This window comes from Trichomycterus rosablanca, chromosome 15 (genome assembly GCF_030014385.1).
Source record: "Trichomycterus rosablanca isolate fTriRos1 chromosome 15, fTriRos1.hap1, whole genome shotgun sequence".
NCBI classification, from domain to species: domain Eukaryota; kingdom Metazoa; phylum Chordata; class Actinopteri; order Siluriformes; family Trichomycteridae; genus Trichomycterus; species Trichomycterus rosablanca.
In genome coordinates, this window is record NC_086002.1 from 13074732 (window position 1) to 13100783 (window position 26052).

Below are 26052 nucleotides of genomic sequence, written 5' to 3' on the forward strand. Positions count from 1 at the left end.
CTGATCTCGATAGTTTGTCTATGTACAGTTTACACCGATCAGTCATAACATTAAAACCACCTCACTGTCCATTTTATCAGCTCCACTTACCATATAGAAGCACTTTGTAGTTCTACAATTACTGACTGTAGTCCATCTGTTCCTCTGTATGCTTTGTTAGCCCCCTTTCATGCTGTTCTTCAATTGTCAGGACTCTCTCAGGACCACTACAGAGCAGGTATTATTTAGGTGTTGTATCATTCTCAGCACTGCAGTGACACTGACATGGTGGTGGTGTGTTAGTGTGTGTTGTGCTGGTATGAGTGGATCAGACACAGCAGCGCTGATTAAGTTTTTAAACACCTCACTGTCACTGCTGGACTGAGAATAGTCCACCAACCATAAACATTCAGCCAACAGCGCCCCATGGGCAGCATCCTGTAACCGCTGATGAAGTCTAGATGATGACCAACTCAAACAGCAGCAATAGATGAGCGATCGTCTCCGACTTTACATCTACAAGGTGGATCAACTAGGTAGGAGTGTCTAATAGAGTGGACAGTGAGTGGACACAGTATTTAAACTCCAGCAGCGCTGCTGTGTCTGATCCACTCATACCGACACAAAACACACTAACACACCACCACCATGTCAGTGTCACTGCAGTGCTGAGAATCATCCACCACCTAAATAATACCTGCTCTGTGGTGGTCCTGTGGGGGTCCTGACCATTGAAGAACAGGGTGAAAGCAGGCTAAAAAGGTATGTAGCAAAATAAATCGACTACAGTCAGTAATTGTAGAACTACAAAGTGCTTCTATATGGTAAGTGGAGCTGATAAAATGGACAGTGAGTGTAGAAACAAGGAGGTGTTTTTAATGTTATGGCTGATTGGTGTATTTCTTTCCTTATAAACTCAGCAAACTTTAAAGATGCTCGGTTACACTAGGATGCCTCATAGTGCAAATTAACTTGTAAATATGAGGCACTTGAATGCTAAGCGAATGAAGACTGTCAGTGAAATCACTAAACACAAACCTTAAATTTAGAATTTCACAGCAAACTGCATATTACACGTGACAGGATTTTCACAACTGCAAATTAGGTAGGGCCTTACTTACGATTCTGATTAATCCAACTAGATTGTCTAGACCGCCAAACTATTAAACAAATGAACTATTTGTTCTATGTAAATTTAAACTAGTAAATAGTCTTAGCTGACTGACTATAACTGTATACATTTCATATTTGAGTTATTCCTGAATGTTGTCTGAGGTCTAACATGCTTCTTGAACATGAATTGGTCTTATCAGCTAGTGTTTTTCCTTTTATCATCTTTGACACATTTAACAGCTTCTAAAAAAAGAAGTGCCATTTTCACCACAACTGAACACAAAGTTCACTAAGTGGCAGATGAGCGAAAAAACAGAGTAACTGTTAATAATAAAAAAAAGTCCATAGGCATGTTTTACTGACTTATATACACCGATCAGCCATAACATTAAAACCATTAACCTCCATGTTTCTACACTCACTATTCATTTTATCAGCTCCACTTACCATATAGAAGCACTTTGTAGTTCTACAATTACTGACTGTTTCTCTGCATGCTTTGTTAGCCCCCTTTCATGCTGTTCTTCAATGGTCAGGACCACCACAGAGTGGTGAATGATTCTCAGCACTGCAGTGACAATGACATGGTGGTGCTGTGTTAGTGTGTGTTGCGCTGCTGGAGTTTTTAAATACCGTGTCCACTCACTGTCCACTCCATCAGACACTCCTACCTAGTTGGTCCACCTTGTAGATGTAAAGTCAGAGACGATCGCTCATCTATTGCTGCTATTTGAGTTGGTCATCTTCTAGACCTTCATCAGTGGGCACAGGACGCTGCCCATGGGGCGCTGTTGGCTGGATGTTTTTGGTTGGTGGACTATTCTCAGACCAGCAGTGACAGTGAGGTGTTTAAAAAAAACACACACAACACACACTAACAAACCACCACCATGTCAGTGTCACTGCAGTGCTGAGAATGATCCACCACCCGAATAATACCTGCTCTGTAGTGGTCCAGGGAGAGTCCTGACTACAGTCAGTAATTGTAGTGCTACAAAGTGCTCCTGTATGGTAAGTGGCGCCGATAAAATGGACAGTGAGTGTAGAAACAAGGATGTGGTTTTAAGGTTATGGTTGATCGGTGTATATTATGGTTTGTTTGACAGGATATATACTACTTTACATAAAATTAATGGAAAAGCTTGAATTGCTACCTTTTTCCGATTAAAAAATGGAACGTCCCCTAGACCAGGGTTAGATTGGAAGGTACTCTAAATCCTAAAAAAGCTTATAAAAAGTTTTAATATAAAATTTTTAGTGCATTTGAGTATTGCTGTAACAGTATTATTTTTGAAGCATGTTGTAGATTTAAACCTCCGCTAATTCTGAAATTAGTGTATTTAAACCACACACACACACACACACACACACACATAAGCTTCATTATTAGATCTTCAGTCACCTGCTTAAAGGTGCTCATGGATGTTTAGTCTTGGCACAAGGTTTCTTTAGAGTCAGAAAATCAATTATACCCTGGGATTGCCCTCAGCCTTTTGTCCTAATGACAATTCTTAATCCGGTTAATCCAGCACAGATGTTCTGACTGGCATCATTACAGCAAGTAGATCTAGTGAGTAGGTCAAGTCTGGTTCAACACAGCAGTATTTTTCTACTCGAACTGTTATTAAAAACGTTTTATTTCAGTTGGTCTTTTACCTGGGCACCACACAGCCTGGACACGTAGTCACTCATTGAAGGGTAATTCATGTTTGCTCATTCTTAATAATCAATTAATAATTCTTAATAATAATTCTCAATAACTTTATTGAACACCACTGTTCGACGTTAACACCACAACATTCTGGACTACACACTGGACCTATTATTTATTATTTATCATTTGCACCTGCACTTTACCAACACCCCCAGATTACACACTGGACTGTTATTATTATTATTATTATTATTTATCATTTGCACCTGCACTTTACACAACTGTTTTACATATATACAGGTTCTTCTCAAAAAATTAGCATATTGTGATAAAGTTCATTATTTTCCATAATGTAATGATAAAAATTAAACTTTCATATATTTTAGATTCATTGCACACCAACTGAAATATTTCAGGTCTTTTATTGTTTTAATACTGATGATTTTGGCATACAGCTCATGAAAACCCAAAATTCCTATCTCAAAAAATTAGCATATTTCATCCGACCAATAAAAGAAAAGTGTTTTTAATACAAAAAAAGTCAACCTTCAAATAATTATGTTCAGTTATGCACTCAATACTTGGTCGGGAATCCTTTTGCAGAAATGACTGCTTCAATGCGGCGTGGCATGGAGGCAATCAGCCTGTGGCACTGCTGAGGTGTTATGGAGGCCCAGGATGCTTCGATAGCGGCCTTAAGCTCATCCAGAGTGTTGGGTCTTGTGTCTCTCAACTTTCTCTTCACAATATCCCACAGATTCTCTATGGGGTTCAGGTCAGGAGAGTTGGCAGGCCAATTGAGAACAGTAATACCATGGTCAGTAAACCATTCACCAGTGGTTTTGGCACTGTGAGCAGGTGCCAGGTCGTGCTGAAAAATGAAATCTTCATCTCCATAAAGCTTTTCAGCAGATGGAAGCATGAAGTGCTCCAAAATCTCCTGATAGCTAGCTGCATTGACCCTGCCCTTGATAAAACACAGTGGACCAACACCAGCAGCTGACCCCAGACCATCACTGACTGTGGGTACTTGACACTGGACTTCAGGCATTTTGGCATTTCCTTCTCCCCAGTCTTCCTCCAGACTCTGGCACCTTGATTTCCGAATGACATGCAAAATTTGCTTTCATCCGAAAACAGTACTTTGGACCACTGAGCAACAGTCCAGTGCTGCTTCTCTGTAGCCCAGGTCAGGCGCTTCTGCCGCTGTTTCTGGTTCAAAAGTGGCTTGACCTGGGGAATGCGGCACCTGTAGCCCATTTCCTGCACACGCCTGTGCACGGTGGCTCTGGATGTTTCTACTCCAGACTCAGTCCACTGCTTCCGCAGGTCCCCCAAGGTCTGGAATCGGCCCTTCTCCACAATCTTCCTCAGGGTCCGGTCACCTCTTCTCGTTGTGCAGCGTTTTCTGCCACACTTTTTCCTTCCCACAGACTTCCCACTGAGGTGCCTTGATACAGCACTCTGGGAACAGCCTATTCGTTCAGAAATTTCTTTCTGTGTCTTACCCTCTTGCTTGAGGGTGTCAATGATGGCCTTCTGGACAGCAGTCAGGTCGGCAGTCTTACCCATGATTGCAGTTTTGAGTAATGAACCAGGCTGGGAGTTTTTAAAAGCCTCAGGAATCTTTTGCAGGTGTTTAGAGTTAATTCGTTGATTCAGATGATTAGGTTAATAGCTCGTTTAGAGAACCTTTTCATGATATGCTAATTTTTTGAGATAGGAATTTTGGGTTTTCATGAGCTGTATGCCAAAATCATCAGTATTAAAACAATAAAAGACCTGAAATATTTCAGTTGGTGTGCAATGAATCTAAAATATATGAAAGTTTAATTTTTATCATTACATTATGGAAAATAATGAACTTTATCACAATATGCTAATTTTTTTAGAAGGACCTGTATGTATAGTTAGTTATTTAGCACCGTTCTCATGTAGTTACAGTTACAGTTGAATAGTTATTATTTACACATCTTTTATTATAACTACTGTTGTTATTATAATACATTCCTGACTACTTTTATTATTATTACTGTTACTATTGTAATATACTCCTAATTGCATTTTATGCATATGCTCATTATCATTATATATATATATACTGTATATACTGTATATATATAGTACTATGTACATAGATATAATGCCATATATGTAAATAGCTATAGTTATAATTATATATTAATATTACTCATAGATATGTAATTTTACTGATATTCTGTTTTCTTGCACAATGCTACTATTTGCACTTCTAGTAGATGCTAACTGCATTTTGTTGCCTTGTACCTGTACTGAGCAATGACAATAAAGTTGAATCTATCTATCTATCTTAAACACTCTACATACTGCCATTCTGCCAACCAGTCAGCATTCTGGTAACTAGTTCAATACATTAACCTCTGAGATACCACTGCCCTTACATACCCACACTACCTTCTGGACCATTGTACCTCCCAATTTTCATGTTCTAATACCTAAACTTTATTTTGTAAACTCACAATATTTAAAAACTACATTTTTAAGGAAATCTAAACAAAAGTGCATTGGTTATATTATTTTATTTGTTTTTTTATAGTCATCAGTAGTCTGCATCATCTTCAACACCCTCTTACTGGAATCTTCCCTGCCATGCAGGCACAGCCAGTCATGCCTGTGTGTGGGTGCCCGGCTGGTCGATAGCACAGCTGAGATTCAAACCTTTATGTCCATTAATTAACTAATTTTGTAATAATAGGTATTTTCAATGTGTATTTTTTATTAATTAAATTGCAATGCAATTATTTTATTTAAACTGAATTAAAATAAATGCTTGAACATATTATTATTAATAAAATAATTATAAAAAATTACATTTATTTAAATTAAATTATTTAAATGTGAATTATTCTTTTTTTTTAAATATTATTTTTTACATATTTTAATATTACTGTTTTTAGGATTGAGTTAAAAAATCTTAAATATTTTGAGTATCATTTACTACATTTTAGGTGCTCAGGTGTCACAGCAGTCTATTACTTTTGTTCTGCAATGGATTGGTGCCCTATCTGTGTTTTGCCCTTTCTTGTTCTCCTGCCCTGCGCCCAGTGTTTCCCGCCACAACCCTGACCAGGATAAGGCGGTTGATAAAAATGAAATGAATTAATGAAATGCAATTTACATGTTTTAGGATCATCTATCAGCTCGAAAATTTATCCCAGGTGCTATGTTTTAAATTGTCTTGCTAATCTTAAACAAAAAGGGGGATTAAAAGTAATCTGTACTAACAGTTTTGCTAAAGTTTAAAGCACCTGAATCAGTGGTCTTGTCTTCCAGGTCAGGAAAAACTCGAAGTGGGTGCACCAATCAAGTGTGCTTTCCATCACCACAGGTTTAGAGGCTGCCATGCAATAAAGAAGCACCTTAAAGCTTAAAGTTGTTCGAGATTGAGTTGTTTGGCCCATGATGGTCAAAATTATGTTTAAAGTAGAAAATATGGGGAATTTATATATATATATATACACAGGGGTTGCACAAAATAACTGAAACACCTGTCATTTTAGTGTGGGAGGTTTCATGGCTAAATTGGAGCAGTCTGGTGGCCAATCTTCATTAATTGCACATTGCACCAGTAAGAGCAGAGTGTGAAGGTTCAATTAGCAGGGTAAGAGCACAGTTTTGCTCAAAATATTGCAATGCACACAACATTATGGGTGACATACCAGAGTTCAAAAGAGGACAAATTGGTGCACGTCTTGCTGGCGCATCTGTGACCAAGACAGCAAGTCTTTGTGATGTATCAAGAGCCACGGTATCCAGGGTAATGTCAGCATACCACCAAGAAGGACAAACCACATCCAACAGGATTAACTGTGGACGCAAGAGGAAGCTGTCTGAAAGGGATGTTCGGGTGCTAACCCGGATTGTATCCAAAAAACATAAAACCACGGCTGCCCAAATCACGGCAGAATTAAATGTGCACCTCAACTCTCCTGTTTCCACCAGAACTGTCCGTCGGGAGCTCCACAGGGTCGATATACACGGCCGGGCTGCTATAGCCAAACCTTTGGTCACTCGTGCCAATGCCAAACGTCGGTTTCAATGGTGCAAGGAGCGCAAATCTTGGGCTGTGGACAATGTGAAACATGTATTGTTCTCTGATGAGTCCACCTTTACTGTTTTCCCCACATCCGGGAGAGTTACGGTGTGGAGAAGCCCCAAAGAAGCGTACCACCCAGACTGTTGCATGCCCAGAGTGAAGCATGGGGGTGGATCAGTGATGGTTTGGGCTGCCATATCATGGCATTCCCTTGGCCCAATACTTGTGCTAGATGGGCGCGTCACTGCCAAGGACTACCGAACCATTCTGGAGGACCATGTGCATCCAATGGCGGTGCCGTGTATCAGGATGACAATGCACCAATACACACAGCAAGACTGGTGAAAGATTGGTTTGATGAAAGTGAAGTTGAACATCTCCCATGGCCTGCACAGTCACCAGATCTAAATATTATTGAGCCACTTTGGGGTGTTTTGGAGAAGCGAATCAGGAAACGTTTTCCTCCACCAGCATCACGTAGTGACCTGGCCATTATCCTGCAAGAAGAATGGCTTAAAATCCCTCTGACCACTGTGCAGGACTTGTATATGTCATTTCCAAGACGAATTGACGCTGTATTGGCCGCAAAAGGAGGCCCTACACCATACTAATAAATTATTGTGGTCTAAAACCAGGTGTTTCAGTTATTTTGTCCAACCCCTGTATATATACTGTATATAGTTTATACATTTTCTCCCCTTTTTCTCCCTTTTAACGTGACCAATTGCCCTATTGCGTCACGCTTCCTCTCCAGCAATGCCGATCCCCGCTCTGATTGAAGAGAACTGAAGCTTACCCACGCCCCCTCCAACATGTGGGCAGCAGCCGTATGCAGCACTGTGTACAGAGAGACACACCCTGGCAGAACTCTTTTCCCCGTCTCTGTTCAAGCGCCATCAATCAGCCAGCAGAGGTCATAATTGCATTAGTTATGAGAGAGTCCATATCCGGCTTTTAATATCCCACCCCTATCTGAACAACAGACCAATCGTTGTTCATGTGGCTGCTCAGCCCAGGCGGCAGGCAGATCTGACACTCGATAAGATGTATTCGAGATCCCAGCTTAGGTGTTCCAGCGTGTACCTACTGTCAACTGTGGTGCTGGTAGTATTACACTGGTGGTGCATTGCAGAAAGATTGTGGTAAGAGCCAGTTCTGCCAAGTAGCTGGTCAAAAATCCAACTAAAGTTGTGTCAGTAGGTTGTTTCTGATTATCAAAAGCATCTGATAAAGATGAAAAGAGCGACAAGACATAGAATCGAACATTACCTGGGTGTGTAAAGTTTTGATGTGAACTTTAATCATAGTAACCCAGTCAACAAAACATCAAGAAGATCTGATAGAAGAGTGTAAAGCATTTTACAGCAGTCTTTACACCTCCCACATCTGATTCTGTAATACAAGGACATGTTTTGAAAAAACCTTGCTGGTTTCCTGAACCCACAATAACAACATATAGGTGATAAGATGTTGTTATGATCATTTTTCTTCCCTTTGTTTATTTTCTCACTTGACTATTTCGGTCATACTTGCTATTCAGTTAGTATTCTAACTAATTAGTTAGTATCAGTTAGTATTCTAACCAGTTCTTTTGCATTCGAAATGTTTTTTTTTTCTTTTTACACCACAGGGCGGACTGCTTAACCGACTGTTCCCAGGGTTGAGACACAGAGGTCCAATTCGACGTCACACCCAACCACATACAGCGGATGCTCCAGTGGCTGAGGAACAGGTCAGCTCTCGATAGTGGATGTCTAAACTGAACAATAAGCACTATTAAAACTAACCCATGTAAATGCTATCCTGCATATTCAGTGGCACTTTATCTGCTTGTAGTGTTTTTTTAAGGCAATCATCTGGAATAAATAAAGATCAATGGTGTTGCTTTAGATTTATGTTTTTGGCAGACAGGAGTGAAAACTGGTCCTCTGATGTGGTCCTCTAATCTACACCGACCAGGCATAACATTATGAGCACTGACAGGTGAAGTGAATAACACTGATTATCTCCTCATTAGGGCACCTGTTAGTGGGTGGGATATATTAGGCAGCTAGTGAACATTTTATCCTCAAAGTTGATGTGTTAGAAGCAGGAAAAATGTGAGGATTTGAGTGAGTTTGACAAGGGCCAAATTGTGATGGCTAGACGACTGGGTCAGAGCATCTCCAAAACTGCAGCAGCTCTTGTGGGGTGTTCTCGGTCTGCAGTGGTCAGTATCTACCAAAAGTGATCCAAGGAAGAAACAGTGGTAAACAGGCTACAGGGTCATGGGCGGCCAAGGCTCATTGATGCACGTGGGGACCGATCCAACAGACGAGCTACTGTAGCTCAAATTGCAGAAGAAGTTAATGCTGGTTCTGATAGAAAGGTATCAGAATACACAGTGCATCACAGTTTGTTGCCTATGTGGCTGCATAGCCGCAGACCAGTCAGGGTGCCCTTGACCACCGAAAGCGCTAACAGTGGGCACATGCGCATTGGAACTGGACCACAGAGCAATGGAAGAAGGTGGCCTGGTCTGATGAATCCCGTTTTCACGTACCACCTACCTAAGCATTGTTGCAGACCATGTACACCCTTTCAGCAGGATAATGCACCCTGATTAAAGAGGGTGCAGACTCCCACCCTGATAAAAGAGGGTGCAGACTCCCACCCTGATAAAAGAGGGTGCAGGCTCCCACCCTGATTAAAGAGGGTGCAGGCTCCCACCCTGCTTAAAGAGGGTGCAGGCTCCCACCCTGATAAAAGAGGGTGCAGACTCCCACCCTGATAAAAGAGGGTGCAGGCTCCCACCCTGATTAAAGAGGGTGCAGACTCCCACCCTGATAAAAGAGGGTGCAGGCTCCCACCCTGATTAAAGAGGGTGCAGACTCCCACCCTGATTAAAGAGGGTGCAGGCTCCCACCCTGATAAAAGAGGGTGCAGGCTCCCACCCTGATTAAAGAGGGTGCAGACTCCCACCCTGATAAAAGAGGGTGCAGGCTCCCACCCTGTTTAAAGAGGGTGCAGACTCCCACCCTGATAAAAGAGGGTGCAGGCTCCCACCCTGATTAAAGAGGGTGCAGACTCCCACCCTGACCCTGATTAAAGAGGGTGCAGACTCCCACCCTGATTAAAGAGGGTGCAGACTCCCACCCTGATTAAAGAGGGTGCAGACTCCCACCCTGATTAAAGAGGGTGCAGACTCCCACCCTGATTAAAGAATGTGCAGACTCCCACCCTGATTAAAGAGGGTGCAGGCTCCCACCCTGATAAAAGAGGGTGCAGGCTCCCACCCTGATTAAAGAGGGTGCAGACTTCCACCCTGATAAAAGAGGGTGCAGGCTCCCACCCTGATTAAAGAGGGTGCAGGCTCCCACCCTGATTAAAGAGGGTGCAGGCTCCCACCCTGCTTAAAGAGGGTGCAGACTCCCACCCTGATAAAAGAGGGTGCAGGCTCCCACCCTGATTAAAGAGGGTGCAGGCTCCCACCCTGATTGATGAGGGCTGTACTTATCACAAGCCCCTTTTAACATGTTTTGTAGTCAACCGCTTCTTTTCACCTGCCATAGATGGGTTCACGCAGTATCGTGCTTAGAGAGTCACACATTAATCTCTATTATCTACCCACCCTGTTACACTGTTATATACTTTTTGACCATGTTTCTTACATTTCATGATGTGTCTCTAAATAACTACATCCGGCTTATTTTAGAGTACAGTTCAGGTTTATTATATTGTATCGTGTTACCCAGAAATAAGCTGCCACTTGTTTGAGGCATTCTTAGAAAGGATGCAGATGTTATCAGTAACCTAAGTGATGCATAACTGAGTATCAAACCACAAACATCCTGGCTTGCAGGCATGATTGCTTTTATTTTAAAAAATTTTCAAGTACTGTAGAAATGACTAAAATGGTTTCAATTGGAAACAATTCAGGTCTCAAAATAATCAAATGAAATTGTTATTCTTATTAATTCACCAAAAGCCTGAAAATTACATACACAATTTTTTTTTCTCCGAATTTACATACAGTTAATGTAAAGTACGCTAGCGCACCAGAGTTGGGGTTTCGAATACATCGTATCGAATCTCAGCTCTGCCTTTCCGACTGGGCTGGGCGGCAGCATGAACAACGATTGGCTGTTGTTCAGGGTTAGAGGGTAAAAAGTCGGATCATAGGTCCTCATAACTGGTGTGACTGCAGCCCCTGCTGGCTGACTGATGGCGCCTGCACAGGGCTGAGGAATAATGCTGATGGGGGTGTGGCCCTTCGTACACAGTGCCCGTCAAGTGTATGAACTCGACTCGTGCGGGTGAAAAATGCAGTCTGTACTGACTGTACGTGCCGGAGGGGGCATACGTCAGTTAAGAGGCGTCCTCAGTCAGCGGTGAAGTGTCGAACCAGTATAGATGACGCTTCAGGGTAATTTGACACGACTAGGGGGGGGGGGGGGGGGGGGGTGTTAGGCCCATCTTCGTAGAGTCTTTGTTTGAATGCTGGTTCACAAGGCCATGTTGGGTTTTACTCCTATCAGCCAGGCACAGGGTACAGTGGGCACAGGCTCATAAAAACTGATAAGTTAATAGAGTCTTTCCTCCGAATGGGTGCCATTTGTGTGTAGTAACTAGATGAAATGAAACACTGAATCTAGTAACACACATACTTAACTACAGTAGACCCTTGAGTTACGAACGGTTTACCATACGAACATTTTGGGTTACGAACGATCTTTTTCAACTTAACATACGAACAAATTTCGGATTACGAACCAAAGTTCTCGGAACACGTGACGTCACGAACAAGTTCACTCCAACCGTCTCTCTCTCTCTCTCTCTCTCTCTCCCTATATATATATATATATATATATATATATATACAGTGTATCACAAAAGTGAGTACACCCCTCACATTTCTGCAAATATTTCATTATATCTTTTCATGGGACAACACTATAGACATGAAACTTGGATATAACTTAGAGTAGTCAGTGTACAGCTTGTATAGCAGTGTAGATTTACTGTCTTCTGAAAATAACTCAACACACAGCCATTAATGTCTAAATAGCTGCAACATAAGTGAGTACACCCCACAGTGAACATGTCCAAATTGTGCCCAAATGTGTCGTCGTTCCTCCCTGGTGTCATGTATCAAGGTCCCAGGTGTAAATGGGGAGCAGGGCTGTTAAATTTAGTGTTTTGGGTACAATTCTCTCATACTGGCCACTGGATATTCAACATGGCACCTCATGGCAAAGAACTCTCTGAGGATGTGAGAAATAGAATTGTTGCTCTCCACAAAGATGGCCTGGGCTATAAGAAGATTGCTAACACCCTGAAACTGAGCTACAGCATGGTGGCCAAGGTCATACAGCGCTTTTCCAGGACAGGTTCCACTCGGAACAGGCTTCGCCAGGGTCGACCAAAGAAGTTGAGTCCACGTGTTCGGCGTCATATCCAGAGGTTGGCTTTAAAAAATAGACACATGAGTGCTGCCAGCATTGCTGCAGAGGTTGAAGACGTGGGAGGTCAGCCTGTCAGTGCTCAGACCATACGCCGCACACTGCATCAACTCGGTCTGCATGGTCGTCATCCCAGAAGGAAACTGACGCACAAGAAAGCCCGCAAACAGTTTGCTGAAGACAAGCAGTCCAAGAACATGGATTACTGGAATGCCCTGTGGTCTGACGAGACCAAGATAAACTTGTTTGGCTCAGATGGTGTCCAGCATGTGTGGCGGCGCCCTGGTGAGAAGTACCAAGACAACTGTATCTTGCCTACAGTCAAGCATGGTGGTGGTAGCATCATGGTCTTGGGCTGCATGAGTGTTGCTGGCACTGGGGAGCTGCAGTTCATTGAGGGAAACATGAATTTTAACATGTACTGTGACATTCTGAAACAGAGCATGATCCCCTCCCTTCGAAAACTGGGCCTCATGGCAGTTTTCCAACACGATAACGACCCCAAACACAACCTCCAAGATGACAACTGCCTTGCTGAGGAAGCTGAAGGTAAAGGTGATGGACTAAACCCAATTGAGCACCTGTGGCGCATCCTCAAGTGGAAGGTGGAGGAGTTCAAGGTGTCTAACATCCACCAGCTCCGTGATGTCATCATGGAGGAGTGGAAGAGGATTCCAGTAGCAACCTGTGCAGCTCTGGTGAATTCCATGCCCAGGAGGGTTAAGGCAGTGCTGGATAATAATGGTGGTCACACAAAATATTGACACTTTGGGCACAATTTGGACATGTTCACTATGGGGTGTACTCACTTATGTTGCAGCTATTTAGACATTAATGGCTGTGTGTTGAGTTATTTTCAGAAGACAGTAAATCTACACTGCTATACAAGTTGTACACTGACTACTCTAAGTTATATCCAAGTTTCATGTCTATAGTGTTGTCCCATGAAAAGATATAATGAAATATTTGCAGAAATGTGAGGGGTGTACTCACTTTTGTGATACACTGTATATATACATACATACAGTGTATCACAGAAGTGAGTACACCCCTCACATTTCTGCAGATATTTAAGTATATCTTTTCATGGGACAACACTGACAAAATGACACTTTGACACAATGAAAAGTAGTCTGTGTGCAGCTTATATAACAGTGTAAATTTATTCTTCCCTCAAAATAACTCAATATACAGCCATTAATGTCTAAACCACTGGTAACAAAAGTGAGTACACCCCTTATTGAAAGTTCCTGAAGTGTCAATATTTTGTGTGGCCACCATTATTTCCCAGAACTGCCTTAACTCTCCTGGGCATGGAGTTTACCAGAGCTTCACAGGTTGCCACTGGAATGCTTTTCCACTCCTCCATGACGACATCACGGAGCTGGCGGATATTCGAGACTTTGCGCTCCTCCACCTTCCGCTTGAGGATGCCCCAAAGATGTTCTATTGGGTTTAGGTCTGGAGACATGCTTGGCCAGTCCATCACCTTTACCCTCAGCCTCTTCAATAAAGCAGTGGTCGTCTTAGAGGTGTGTTTGGGGTCATTATCATGCTGGAACACTGCCCTGCGACCCAGTTTCCGGAGGGAGGGGATCATGCTCTGCTTCAGTATTTCACAGTACATATTGGAGTTCATGTGTCCCTCAATGAAATGTAACTCCCCAACACCTGCTGCACTCATGCAGCCCCAGACCATGGCATTCCCACCACCATGCTTGACTGTAGGCATGACACACTTATCTTTGTACTCCTCACCTGATTGCCGCCACACATGCTTGAGACCATCTGAACCAAACAAATTAATCTTGGTCTCATCAGACCATAGGACATGGTTCCAGTAATCCATGTCCTTTGTTGACATGTCTTCAGCAAACTGTTTGCGGGCTTTCTTGTGTAGAGACTTCAGAAGAGGCTTCCTTCTGGGGTGACAGCCATGCAGACCAATTTGATGTAGTGTGCGGCGTATGGTCTGAGCACTGACAGGCTGACCCCCCACCTTTTCAATCTCTGCAGCAATGCTGACAGCACTCCTGCGCCTATCTTTCAAAGACAGCAGTTGGATGTGACGCTGAGCATGTGCACTCAGCTTCTTTGGACAACCAACGCAAGGTCTGTTCTGAGTGGATCCTGCTCTTTTAAAACGCTGGATGATCTTGGCCACTGTGCTGCAGCTCAGTTTCAGGGTGTTGGCAATCTTCTTGTAGTCTTGGCCATCTTCATGTAGCGCAACAATTCGTCTTTTAAGATCCTCAGAGAGTTATTTGCAATGAGGTGCCATGTTGGAACTTTCAGTGACCAGTATGAGAGAGTGTGAGAGCTGTACTACTAAATTGAACACACCTGCTCCCTATGCACACCTGAGACCTAGTAACACTAACAAATCACATGACATTTTGGAGGGAAAATGACAAGCAGTGCTCAATTTGGACATTTAGGGGTGTAATCTCTTAGGGGTGTACTCACTTTTGTTGCCAGTGGTTTAGACATTAATGGCTGTATATTGAGTTATTTTGAGGGAAGAATAAATTTACACTGTTATATAAGCTGCACACAGACTACTTTTCATTGTGTCAAAGTGTCATTTTGTCAGTGTTGTCCCATGAAAAGATATACTTAAATATCTGCAGAAATGTGAGGGGTGTACTCACTTTTGTGATACACTGTATATATATATATATATATATATATATATATATATATATATATATATATATATATATATATATATACAGGGGTTGGACAAAATAACTGAAACACCTGTCATTTTAGTGTGGTAGGTTTCATGGCTAAATTGAACCAGTCTAGTGGCCAATCTTCATTAATTGCACATTGCACCAGTAAGAGCGGAGTGTGAAGGTTCAATTAGCAGGGTAAGAGCACAGTTTTGCTCAAAATATTGCAATGCACACAACATTATGGGTGACATACCAGAGTTCAAAAGAGGACAAATTGTTGGTGCACGTCTTGCTGGCGCATCTGTGACCAAGACAGCAAGTCTTTGTGATGTATCAAGAGCCACGGTATCCAGGGTAATGTCAGCATACCACCAAGAAGGACAAACCACATCCAACAGGATTAACTGTGGACGCAAGAGGAAGCTGTCTGAAAGGGATGTTCGGGTGCTAACCCGGATTGTATCCAAAAAACATAAAACCATGGCTGCCCAAATCACGGCAGAATTAAATGTGCACCTCAACTCTCCTGTTTCCACCAGAACTGTCCGTCGGGAGCTCCACAGGGTCAATATACACGGCCGGGCTGCTATAGCCAATATGGTCACTCGTGCCAATGCCAAACGTCGGTTTCAATGGTGCAAGGAGCGCAAATCTTGGGCTGTGGACAATGTGAAACATGTATTGTTCTCTGATGAGTCCACCTTTACTGTTTTCCCCACATCCGAGAGAGTTACGGTGTGGAGAAGCCCCAAAGAAGCGTACCACCCAGACTGTTGCATGCCCAGAGTGAAGCATGGGGGTGGATCAGTGATGGTTTTGGCTGCCATATCATGGCATTCCCTTGTGCTAGATGGGCGCGTCACTGCCAAGGACTACCGAACCATTCTGGAGGACCATGTGCATCCAATGGCGGTGCCGTGTATCAGGATGACAATGCACCAATACACACAGCAAGACTGGTGAAAGATTGGTTTGATGAACATGAAAGTGAAGTTGAACATCTCCCATGGCCTGCACAGTCACCAGATCTAAATATTATTGAGCCACTTTGGGGTGTTTTGGAGAAGCGAGTCAGGAAACGTTTTCCTCCACCAGCATCACGTATTGACCTGGCCACTATCCTGCAAGAAGAATGGCTTAAAATCCCTCTGACCACTGTGCAGGACTTGTATATGTCATTTCCAAGACGAATTGACGCTGTATTGGCCGCAAAACGAGGCCCTACACCATACTAATAAATTATTGTGGTCTAAAACCAGGTGTTTCAGTTATTTTGTCCAACCCCTGTATATACAGTGTATCATAAAAGTGAGTACACCCCTCACATTTCTGCAAATATTTCATTATATCTTTTCATGGGACAACACTATAGACATGAAACTTGGATATAACTTAGAGTAGTCAGTGTACAACTTGTATAGCAGTGTAGATTTACTGTCTTCTGAAAATAACTCAACACACAGCCATTAATGTCTAAATAGCTGGCAACATAAGTGAGTACACCCCACAGTGAACATGTCCAAATTGTGCCCAAATGTGTCGTTGTCCCTCCCTGGTGTCATGTGTCAAGGTCCCAGGTGTAAATGGGGAGCAGGGCTGTTAAATTTGGTGTTTTGGGTACAATTCTCTCATACTGGCCACTGGATATTCAACATGGCACCTCATGGCAAAGAACTCTCTGAGGATGTGAGAAATAGAATTGTTGCTCTCCACAAAGATGGCCTGGGCTATAAGAAGATTGCTAACACCCTGAAACTGAGCTACAGCATGGTGGCCAAGGTCATACAGCGGTTTTCCAGGACAGGTTCCACTCGGAACAGGCTTCGCCAGGGTCGACCAAAGAAGTCGAGTCCACGTGTTCGGCGTCATATCCAGAGGTTGGCTTTAAAAAATAGACACATGAGTGCTGCCAGCATTGCTGCAGAGGTTGAAGACGTGGGAGGTCAGCCTGTCAGTGCTCAGACCATACGCCGCACACTGCATCAACTCGGTCTGCATGGTCGTCATCCCAGAAGGAAGCTGACGCACAAGAAAGCCCGCAAACAGTTTGCTGAAGACAAGCAGTCCAAGAACATGGATTACTGGAATGCCCTGTGGTCTGACGAGACCAAGATAAACTTGTTTGGCTCAGATGGTGTCCAGCATGTGTGGCGGCGCCCTGGTTAGAAGTACCAAGACAACTGTATCTTGCCTACAGTCAAGCATGGTGGTGGTAGCATCATGGTCTTGGGCTGCATGAGTGTTGCTGGCACTGGGGAGCTGCGGTTCATTGAGGGAAACATGAATTCCAACATGTACTGTGACATTCTGAAACAGAGCATGATCCCCTCCCTTCGAAAACTGGGCCTCATGGCAGTTTTCCAACAGGATAACGACCCCAAACACAACCTCCAAGATGACAACTGCCTTGCTGAGGAAGCTGAAGGTAAAGGTGATGGACTAAACCCAATTGAGCACCTGTGGCGCATCCTCAAGTGGAAGGTGGAGGAGTTCAAGGTGTCTAACATCCACCAGCTCCGTGATGTCATCATGGAGGAGTGGAAGAGGATTCCAGTAGCAACCTGTGCAGCTCTGGTGAATTCCATGCCCAGGAGGGTTAAGGCAGTGCTGGATAATAATGGTGGTCACACAAAATATTGACACTTTGGGCACAATTTGGACATGTTCACTGTGGGGTGTACTCACTTATGTTGCCAGCCATTTAGACATTAATGGCTGTGTGTTGAGTTATTTTCAGAAGACAGTAAATCTACACTGCTATACAAGCTGTACACTGACTACTCTAAGTTATATCCAAGTTTTATTTCTATAGTGTTGTCCCATGAAAAGATATAATAAAATATTTGCAGAAATGTGAGGGGTGTACTCACTTTTGTGATACACTGTATATTAGGGCTGTCGAAGTTAACGCGATAATAACGCATTAACGCGACCTCAATTTAACGCGATTAAAAAAATTAGTGCCATTAACGCAAATTCTAGTTCATGTTGACACTTGACTGGTAGAACAAACGTTTTAATGTCGGACTTGCCACCGTTTTTCATTTGCGGTTTGTTAACATAATGTAACCGATCGTGGTAGTGATGCACTTGCATAATAAAGAAATAAATACACGCTATATTCACAAGTTGTCGGGAGCAGAACACTTTATTACACTTAATTAACTTCTTCTTCTGTACCGAATACCGGAAAGCTGAGTCGAGCACGTTAGTTCATGAACTATGGAAGCCCCAAAGGGTCAAAACACACTCACTTCGTGTAGAAACGTCCATCAAACCATCGTCACGATACAACCACAGACAAGTCTGATACAATAACTACGCCTTATCCCACCTAACGCACCGCTGATCTACAATGTTTGCTGATGGAGAAATTCTAACCTACAATCTGACATTTACTGCCTAGTATGTGAGTGAATAAAACTCCCTTACAGTTTTCTCTTGTCCCAGCAGTTTTTAACATAAGTACATTTAGCATAAAATGTGTTCACCATTTTAATTGTAACATTTCACTTAAAAATCCTTGTTTTCTATAACATTTACACAGATTTTTTTTAATGCGATTAATCGCGATTAACTATATGAAATTCTGAGATTAATCGCGATTAAAAAATTTTAATCGTTTGACAGCCCTAATATATATATATATATATATATATATATATATATATATATATATATATATATATATATAAAACCACGGCTGCCCAAATCACGGCAGAATTAAATGTGCACCTCAACTCTCCTGTTTCCACCAGAACTGTCCGTCGGGAGCTCCACAGGGTCAATATACACGGCCGGGCTGCTATAGCCAAACCTTTGGTCACTCGTGCCAATGCCAAACGTCGGTTTCAATGGTGCAAGGAGCGCAAATCTTGGGCTGTGGACAATGTGAAACATGTATTGTTCTCTGATGAGTCCACCTTTACTGTTTTCCCCACATCCGGGAGAGTTACGGTGTGGAGAAGCCCCAAAGAAGCGTACCACCCAGACTGTTGCATGCCCAGAGTAAAGCATGGGGGTGGATCAGTGATGGTTTGGGCTGCCATATCATGGCATTCCCCTGGCCCAATACTTGTGCTAGATGGGCGCGTCACTGCCAAGGACTACCGAACCATTCTGGAGGACCATGTGCATCCAATGGTTCAAACATTGTATCCTGAAGGCGGTGCCGTGTATCAGGATGACAATGCACCAATACACACAGCAAGACTGGTGAAAGATTGGTTTGATGAACATGAAAGTGAAGTTGAACATCTCCCATGGCCTGCACAGTCACCAGATCTAAATATTATTGAGCCACTTTGGGGTGTTTTGGAGAAGCGAGTCAGGAAACGTTTTCCTCCACCAGCATCACGTAGTGACCTGGCCACTATCCTGCAAGAAGAATGGCTTAAAATCCCTCTGACCACTGTGCAGGACTTGTATATGTCATTTCCAAGACGAATTGACGCTGTATTGGCCGCAAAAGGAGGCCCTACACCATACTAATAAATTATTGTGGTCTAAAACCAGGTGTTTCAGTTTCATTGTCCAACCCCTGTATATATATACAGTGAGCGAACATTCGGACAGCAGACGGGGTTTTTTTCGGTGTTTTCTTTGTATTTTGTAAAATTCTATATTAAAATGGCCAAAAAGAAGCTGCAGAGAAAACATTGTTGTGTTGTATAATTACTCCTGCCAGTAGCTGTCACTGTGTATCAGACAGAGGGGACAGTGAGTGAGAGAGAAAAAGAAAGTCCGCTAAGTAAAGTATTCTTTCTTTCGTGCAATTACACCTACAAAATACAACACTATTGAAATAAAGAAGGAAATAATAGAGAAATATGAGAGTTATTGTTGTTTCTGGTAGATACATTTTATATAAAAAAAAAGGAAATGTATTATGGTGTATGGTACAGCACACGTACTGTACTGAAATGTGATGTGTGTTTTATGTACAGTACTACTGTGTATTGTTATTATTATTTATTACAGTAATGTCTATTCTATAATTTAAGATTTAAGGGAAAATATACTTGTATTTATAACAAAAAAGACAATTTTAGGACATTAGAAAGGTTAGGTAAGGGGGAGGTTTGGGAGGTCTGGCACGGATTAATTCTATTTACATTATTTCTTATGGGAAAAATAGGTTTAACTAACGAACATTTTGACTTAAGAACAGCCCTTCGGAACCAATTAAATTTGTAAGTCAAGGGTCTACTGTACTCAGAATGTCTATTGGTCAATCTCAGACAACTTTGTTTAATTTTGTGGAAGATGGCTGTTTATGAGTAACAGGACTGAGTTTTTTAAATAGAATTGGTAAATATATGAAATATAGCAGTTTTGAGTTCAAGAACACTGGGCACAGTCTAATGATTTATTAAAAAATATTTTTCACATAAAAACTTAAAAAATGTAGGTAACATGAGTGTACGTTGAGATTAATCTTCTCAGTCAGAGTTACAATATTATCACACATACAGGGGAAAAAGTGAGAACTTACTTTTGGTCTTCCTGTGGTCTTCAGTAGATACAGATCATGTAAATCTCTGTTGAAAATATTTTTCAGAAGGATTAATACACTATATTGCCAAAAGTATTCACTCACCCATCTAAATCATTGAATTCAAGTGTTCCAATCACTTCCATGGCCACAGGTGTATAAAACCAAGCACCTAGGCATGCAGACTGCTTCTACAAACATTTGTGAAAGAATAGGTCGCTCTCAGGTGCTCAGTGAATTCCAGCGTGGTACCGTGATTGGATGCCACCTGTGCAACAAGTCCATCCGTGAAATTTCCTCGCTACTAAATATTCCACAGTCGACTGTCAGTGGTATTATAATAAAGTGGAAGTGATTGGGAGCAACAGCAACTCAGCCACGAAGTGTTAGGCCACGTAAAATGACAGAGCGGGGTCAGCGGATGCTGAGGCACATAGTGCGCAGAGGTCACCAACTTTCTGCAGAGTCAATCGCTACAGACCTCCAAACTTCATGTGGCCTTCAGATTAGCTCAAGAACAGTGTGTAGAGAGCTTCATGGAATGGGTTTCCATGGCCGAGCAGCTGCATCCAAGCCTTAAATCAACAAGCGCAATGCAAAGCGTCGGATGCAGTGGTGTAAAGCACGCCGACACTGGACTCTAGAGCAGTGGGGACGTGTTCTCTGGAGTGACGAATCACGCTTCTCCGTCTGGCAATCCGATGGATGAGTCTGGGTTTGGTGGTTGCCAGGAGAACAGTACTTGTCTGACTGCATTGTGCCAAGTGTAAAGTTTGGTGGAGGGGGATTATGGTGTGGGGTTGTTTTTCAGGAGTCGGGCTCGGCCCCTTAGTTCCAGTGAAAGGAACTCTTAATGCTTCAGAATACCAAGAGAATTTGGACAATTTCATGCTTGGGGATGGCCCTTCCTGTTCCAACATGACTGCGCACCAGTGCACAAAGCAGGGTCCATAAAGACATGGATGAGCAAGTTTGGTGTGGAAGAACTTGACTGGCCTGCCTTAACCCGATAGAAAACCTTTGGGATGAATTAGAGCGGAGACTGCGAGCCAGGCCTTTTCATCCAACATCAGTGTCTGACCTTACAAATGCACTTCCGGAAGAATGGTCAAAAATTACCATAAACACACTCCTAAACCTTGTGGAAAGCCTTGCCAAAAGAGTTGAAGCTGTTATAGCTGCAAAGGGTGGGCCGACATCATATTAAACCCTATGGAATAAGAATGGGATGTCACTCAAGTTCATATGAGTGTGAAGGAAATGGAATTTCCTATGGAAAATAAATAATAAAAACATAGATGAGATATGGAGTCACCAGTGCAAGGACAAAAAAAGGATTTCTGAAAGATTTTACTCATTATAGTTCATTGTAAAGTTTAAATTATATAGCCTACATTTGCAATTAGATCAATGCAAACTTTGTTTAATTTTTAAAAAATCCATTTTAAAGTTAATTTTCATATACATTTATACATATCATGTCCTGGTGACGAAAACGGCACAGATTCAGCGAAAAACCCACAACCAAGATCAAGTCTGATGAATCTGAGTTTGAATCTCTACTGCAACCTGCAAATTGTTGGATCAGAATTAGGACTGAACAGTGTGTTTTTGTCTGACAGGAGTGAAACGTGGTGTGGTTTTCAGCTGTTATTGCCTCAAATTGTGCTTCTCGCACTGAAGGGAAAAAGCCTGACCTTGTCAACACCTTGTTCTGTATTACTGATTGGATATAACTAGGGCCCTGCTACATTTACGGGAAAATTTGCTTAATTTCACAGACATTTCTCTGCAGTCTTTAAATTACACATAAATTAAATAATAGTATTAAATAATATAAAAAACCCTAACAGTTGAATGAAACCTAGAACATCCAGTGATGGTGCAAGACTTTATGTACTGTAGTGTTTTTAGTTGCTTTAGATTTCCACATCTTGGACATTTTGACTAACCGATTGCTAACTGAATTGCCGTAGGATTGCTAGTGTAACAGAGTTTTCTCTGGTTTAGTGTACTGACAATGTTTGATGTATGTTCCTTTGAGGATTTCATACTCAATGGAAAAGTGTACTTCTCTACACACGTGATCATCTCTGTGTAGTCTGTGCTGTGCCTCAAAAGAACAAATCAGTAAAGTATTAAGCTCCTGATAGTTTGTCTATGTACAGTTTATTTCTTACTGTATAAACTCTATACAGACTCTAAAGGCGCTCGGTTACACTAGGATCGTTTCATAGTGCAAATTAACCAGTAAACATGAGACAGTTAAACGCTACATGAATGAAAAATGTTAAATCCGTAAACACAAACCTACACATTACACAGGAAACTGCTTATTTCACAGTCAGTGATGTGATTTTCACGGCCTTGAATTAGGTATAACAGAGTTCTCTCTGTTAAAGGGGAAATGTCTATAAACACGTTTACTATACCACCGTCTACTGTTCTAATGCATGTCCGTGACCCACAGTTACAAATCCCTCTACGCAATTTACAAGCTACACTCAATTCCTGCTGTTTTATACACTGAAAGCAGACAGAAGTCATGTGACCTTGTGAATACAAAGTTTCTGAAATCTTATACACACTATACATTATAGTAAAATGCTGATTATTATGCATCAACATGGTTTGAGGCCCCTACAGTCATTTTTTGTTATTTTTCATGTTAGTAATCCATTCCAGACATGATGGATTTTTTCAATCATCATTTTACCTCATATTATTAAAGGCAGTAAATTGTTTCTGCTCTACAGGAAGAAACAAATCAAAGAAGCAATGTGTTTCACACTGGAAGAAGTCTTCTTCTTTCTAACGGTTGCCACTCCTTGTGTGTGCTGTACGTTGCTAGCTGTTACTGAAAGTCTACGACTTCTGGCTGTTTTGACGTGGCACTTAGCTTTTAGTGTAACTGAGGGGTGAGACCGTCTCGCCCAGACTCTCAGAATCAATGAAGTAGCAACAGCTGTTTATTTGTAGATTATTATGTCTGGTTTCAAACTGTACTTTCGGTTTGACTGTATAAAGAGTGATTACAAACGTGATCTACAAATGTCCATGTTATATAGAGTCTGTCCAAAAACCTAGTGATCTCTCCACATAGACACATTTTACATCATCCTGTACACTCTTGAGAAGAAGGCTGTCTAAATTCTTAGATGCTTAGATGCTTAGAATCTCGGCGCTGGTGGTTGCAGGTGTTATTTTAATATTTTTATTTAGCATATAGCCAATCCACTTCTGGGGACCCGGACGGCATCCAAGCTGGGTGTGTATTCACTTGACACACACTCCCTCCGACGTGTACGCAGTCCAACAATCCCTTCTTATTCTCCCCTACTTCTCTTCAATTCCTGCACTCCTACACTTCTATACAGGCACCCTGGGAAACCAAGGTCCATACACAGAGTTAAAAACCCCACCTCTTATTATTCCGGTCTTTTCCAACCAGCAGACTGGAAGCCAATTTGTCTGCTGCAAGCATTAGCTAGAGGGCGCCCAGTTGACCGGTAGCAGAGCTGAGATTCGAACCCAGGAGCTCAGAATCTCAGTGCTAGTGGTTGCAGGTGTTATTTTAATTAGTAAAGTTAAGTTCTGTACTGCATTGCTCTGACCGGTTTGTTTTCTCTTTATTCTAGATTGCGAGACTGATGGAGATGGGTTTCTCTCGAGTGGACGCTCAGGAGGCGTTACGAGTCTCCAACAATGACATCAACATGGCCACCAACTTTCTGCTCCAGCACTGAGGCTGAGCGTGAGCAGGCAGAAGGAGAAAAAAAGGAAGTGCAGCTGTAACCGCTAGAAAACGTGAAGAGGCAGAACGTTCTAACACCACTATGCAAGAAGAGGAAGTGTTCTAAAGAGCCAAGGACGGCACACAAACTGCGCTCTGATTGGATAGTGTTGGATGCTGCTGATTTCTGCGGTACTTCTATCAAAAAATGTGGAGAAGGACTCATCATGATCTCAGGGCTTCTGTTCTCTAACCTCGTCGTCCTTGATGTTCTTCGGTTCTGCACATTCTAATCAAGCTCTCGTTGGTGATTTGTAATTGTCTAAAGACTTTTGGGTGTGGATGTTCTGTTGAGACTAACATGGCATTTGAAGAATTTTTATCCATTGATCAGCCCTGTTAGAGCCTGTGAACCTGTGAACCTATCACAGCAGAGCATGAGCCATAAGATATAAAACATTATTTCACTTTGGTATAACATTGTCATTATTGCATGTGATTGAATGGTAACGCTAGGGATGCATCAAGACTAGGGATGCATCAATACCATTTTTTCCCAACCGAGTACGAGTACAAGTACATGTATTTTTGTACTTTGCCGATACCGATACCGATACCGATACCAATACCTATTTAGAATACCATTTTTTTTTAAACAAAAACACACTTGAGAAGTGACGAGAAGTTTAATGATACCACGTCCAAAAATGCACGTCAACAAGTAGCGAGTGATCAAAGTGTTTGTGCGCTGATGTGATGAAATCAAGGAGGAAAAATAAATGAATCTGAGTGGATTTGGCAACACGAATAGCATGGATTGTTCTGTAGTGAGTTGGAGATTAATAAATATTTTTGCAATGTTGGTGTTTTGTTGTTATGTTTTGTAAAAGACGATCAAGTCAGAAATACTGTAAAACGTGTGTGTGTGCCGGTGTATTCTGATATAAACTATATTATCCCCCTGTCCCACCTGTTTACACTCCTCTCCTGCGTTTCCCCTCACACCGTATCCTGCGTTCTAATTGGCTGTTCGACATGTCACTCATTCCCAGTCGCACATCTCAGATCAGATATCTGACTTGCTAGAAAACTCGATCCGGTCGCCGAGCCGGCCCGGTCGGATCAAGTTGTCGGATAGTTCACACTTAGCGACTTAGTTTTGATCGCCGAGTGAACGCAGAGTTGCTCCCGAGCCAGCAAATCTAGCGCCGACCAGTCGCCGAGCGAAAATCAGGGCAAAAGTCTACGTGTAGTGTGAACCAGGCATAACGCAGCAACGTGCACTAGGCACACGGTATCGGATGTTTAGTATCGGAGCCTCGTTTGCGAGTACGAGTACAAGTTAATGAGCGCGGTATCGGGCAAATACCCGATACCAGTATTGGTACTCATGCATCTCTAGCTAAGACAAACACTTCAACTGAAAAAACGACCATTTACAACATATGGGCAAAAGTATGTGGACACCCTTTCTAATTATTGCAGGACTCACTAATAAAATCAATGTACTTTTAAGATAAGATTCCTTTATTGGTCCCCATGAGGAGAATTTGAGTGTTACAGCAGCTCCAGCACAGTAAATATAGTTAGAGAAAATAAGAGAGTAGAATACAAGAATATGTAGTGGCAATTACTATTATACAGTAGAACAGGGGTGCCCAGTATGTCCCAATACGATCGCACAGTGCACTCTGGTAGATCGCGCCTCATTTAAACAGGTCAGCGTGATTGACATTTCTTTCATTTGCTGTTTGTTACCATAGCTCGCCTAAAGCACTGCTAATCTAGAAAGTTTTCATTCATCAGTCGCCAGTTTGCGCCATTTTTGCATTTTTCCTCTTGTAACCCACACTGTTTGTGAAGATAAGTGCGCAACCAAGCACGA

General features: G+C 42.2%; 1 protein-coding gene across 1 annotated transcript in view; it reads left to right on the forward strand.

The window, feature by feature from the left end:
• Positions 1-25020, forward strand: part of ubac2 (UBA domain containing 2) — a 78931-nt gene extending 53911 nt beyond the window's left edge. Inside the window, exons 8-9 of the mRNA XM_063009743.1 lie at positions 8452-8553; positions 24073-25020. Coding sequence (XP_062865813.1) covers positions 8452-8553; positions 24073-24180 — 210 coding nt within the window. The 3' untranslated portion in view covers positions 24181-25020. The remainder of the gene's footprint in view (positions 1-8451; positions 8554-24072) is intronic.
• The last annotated feature ends 1032 nt before the right edge of the window (positions 25021-26052 follow it).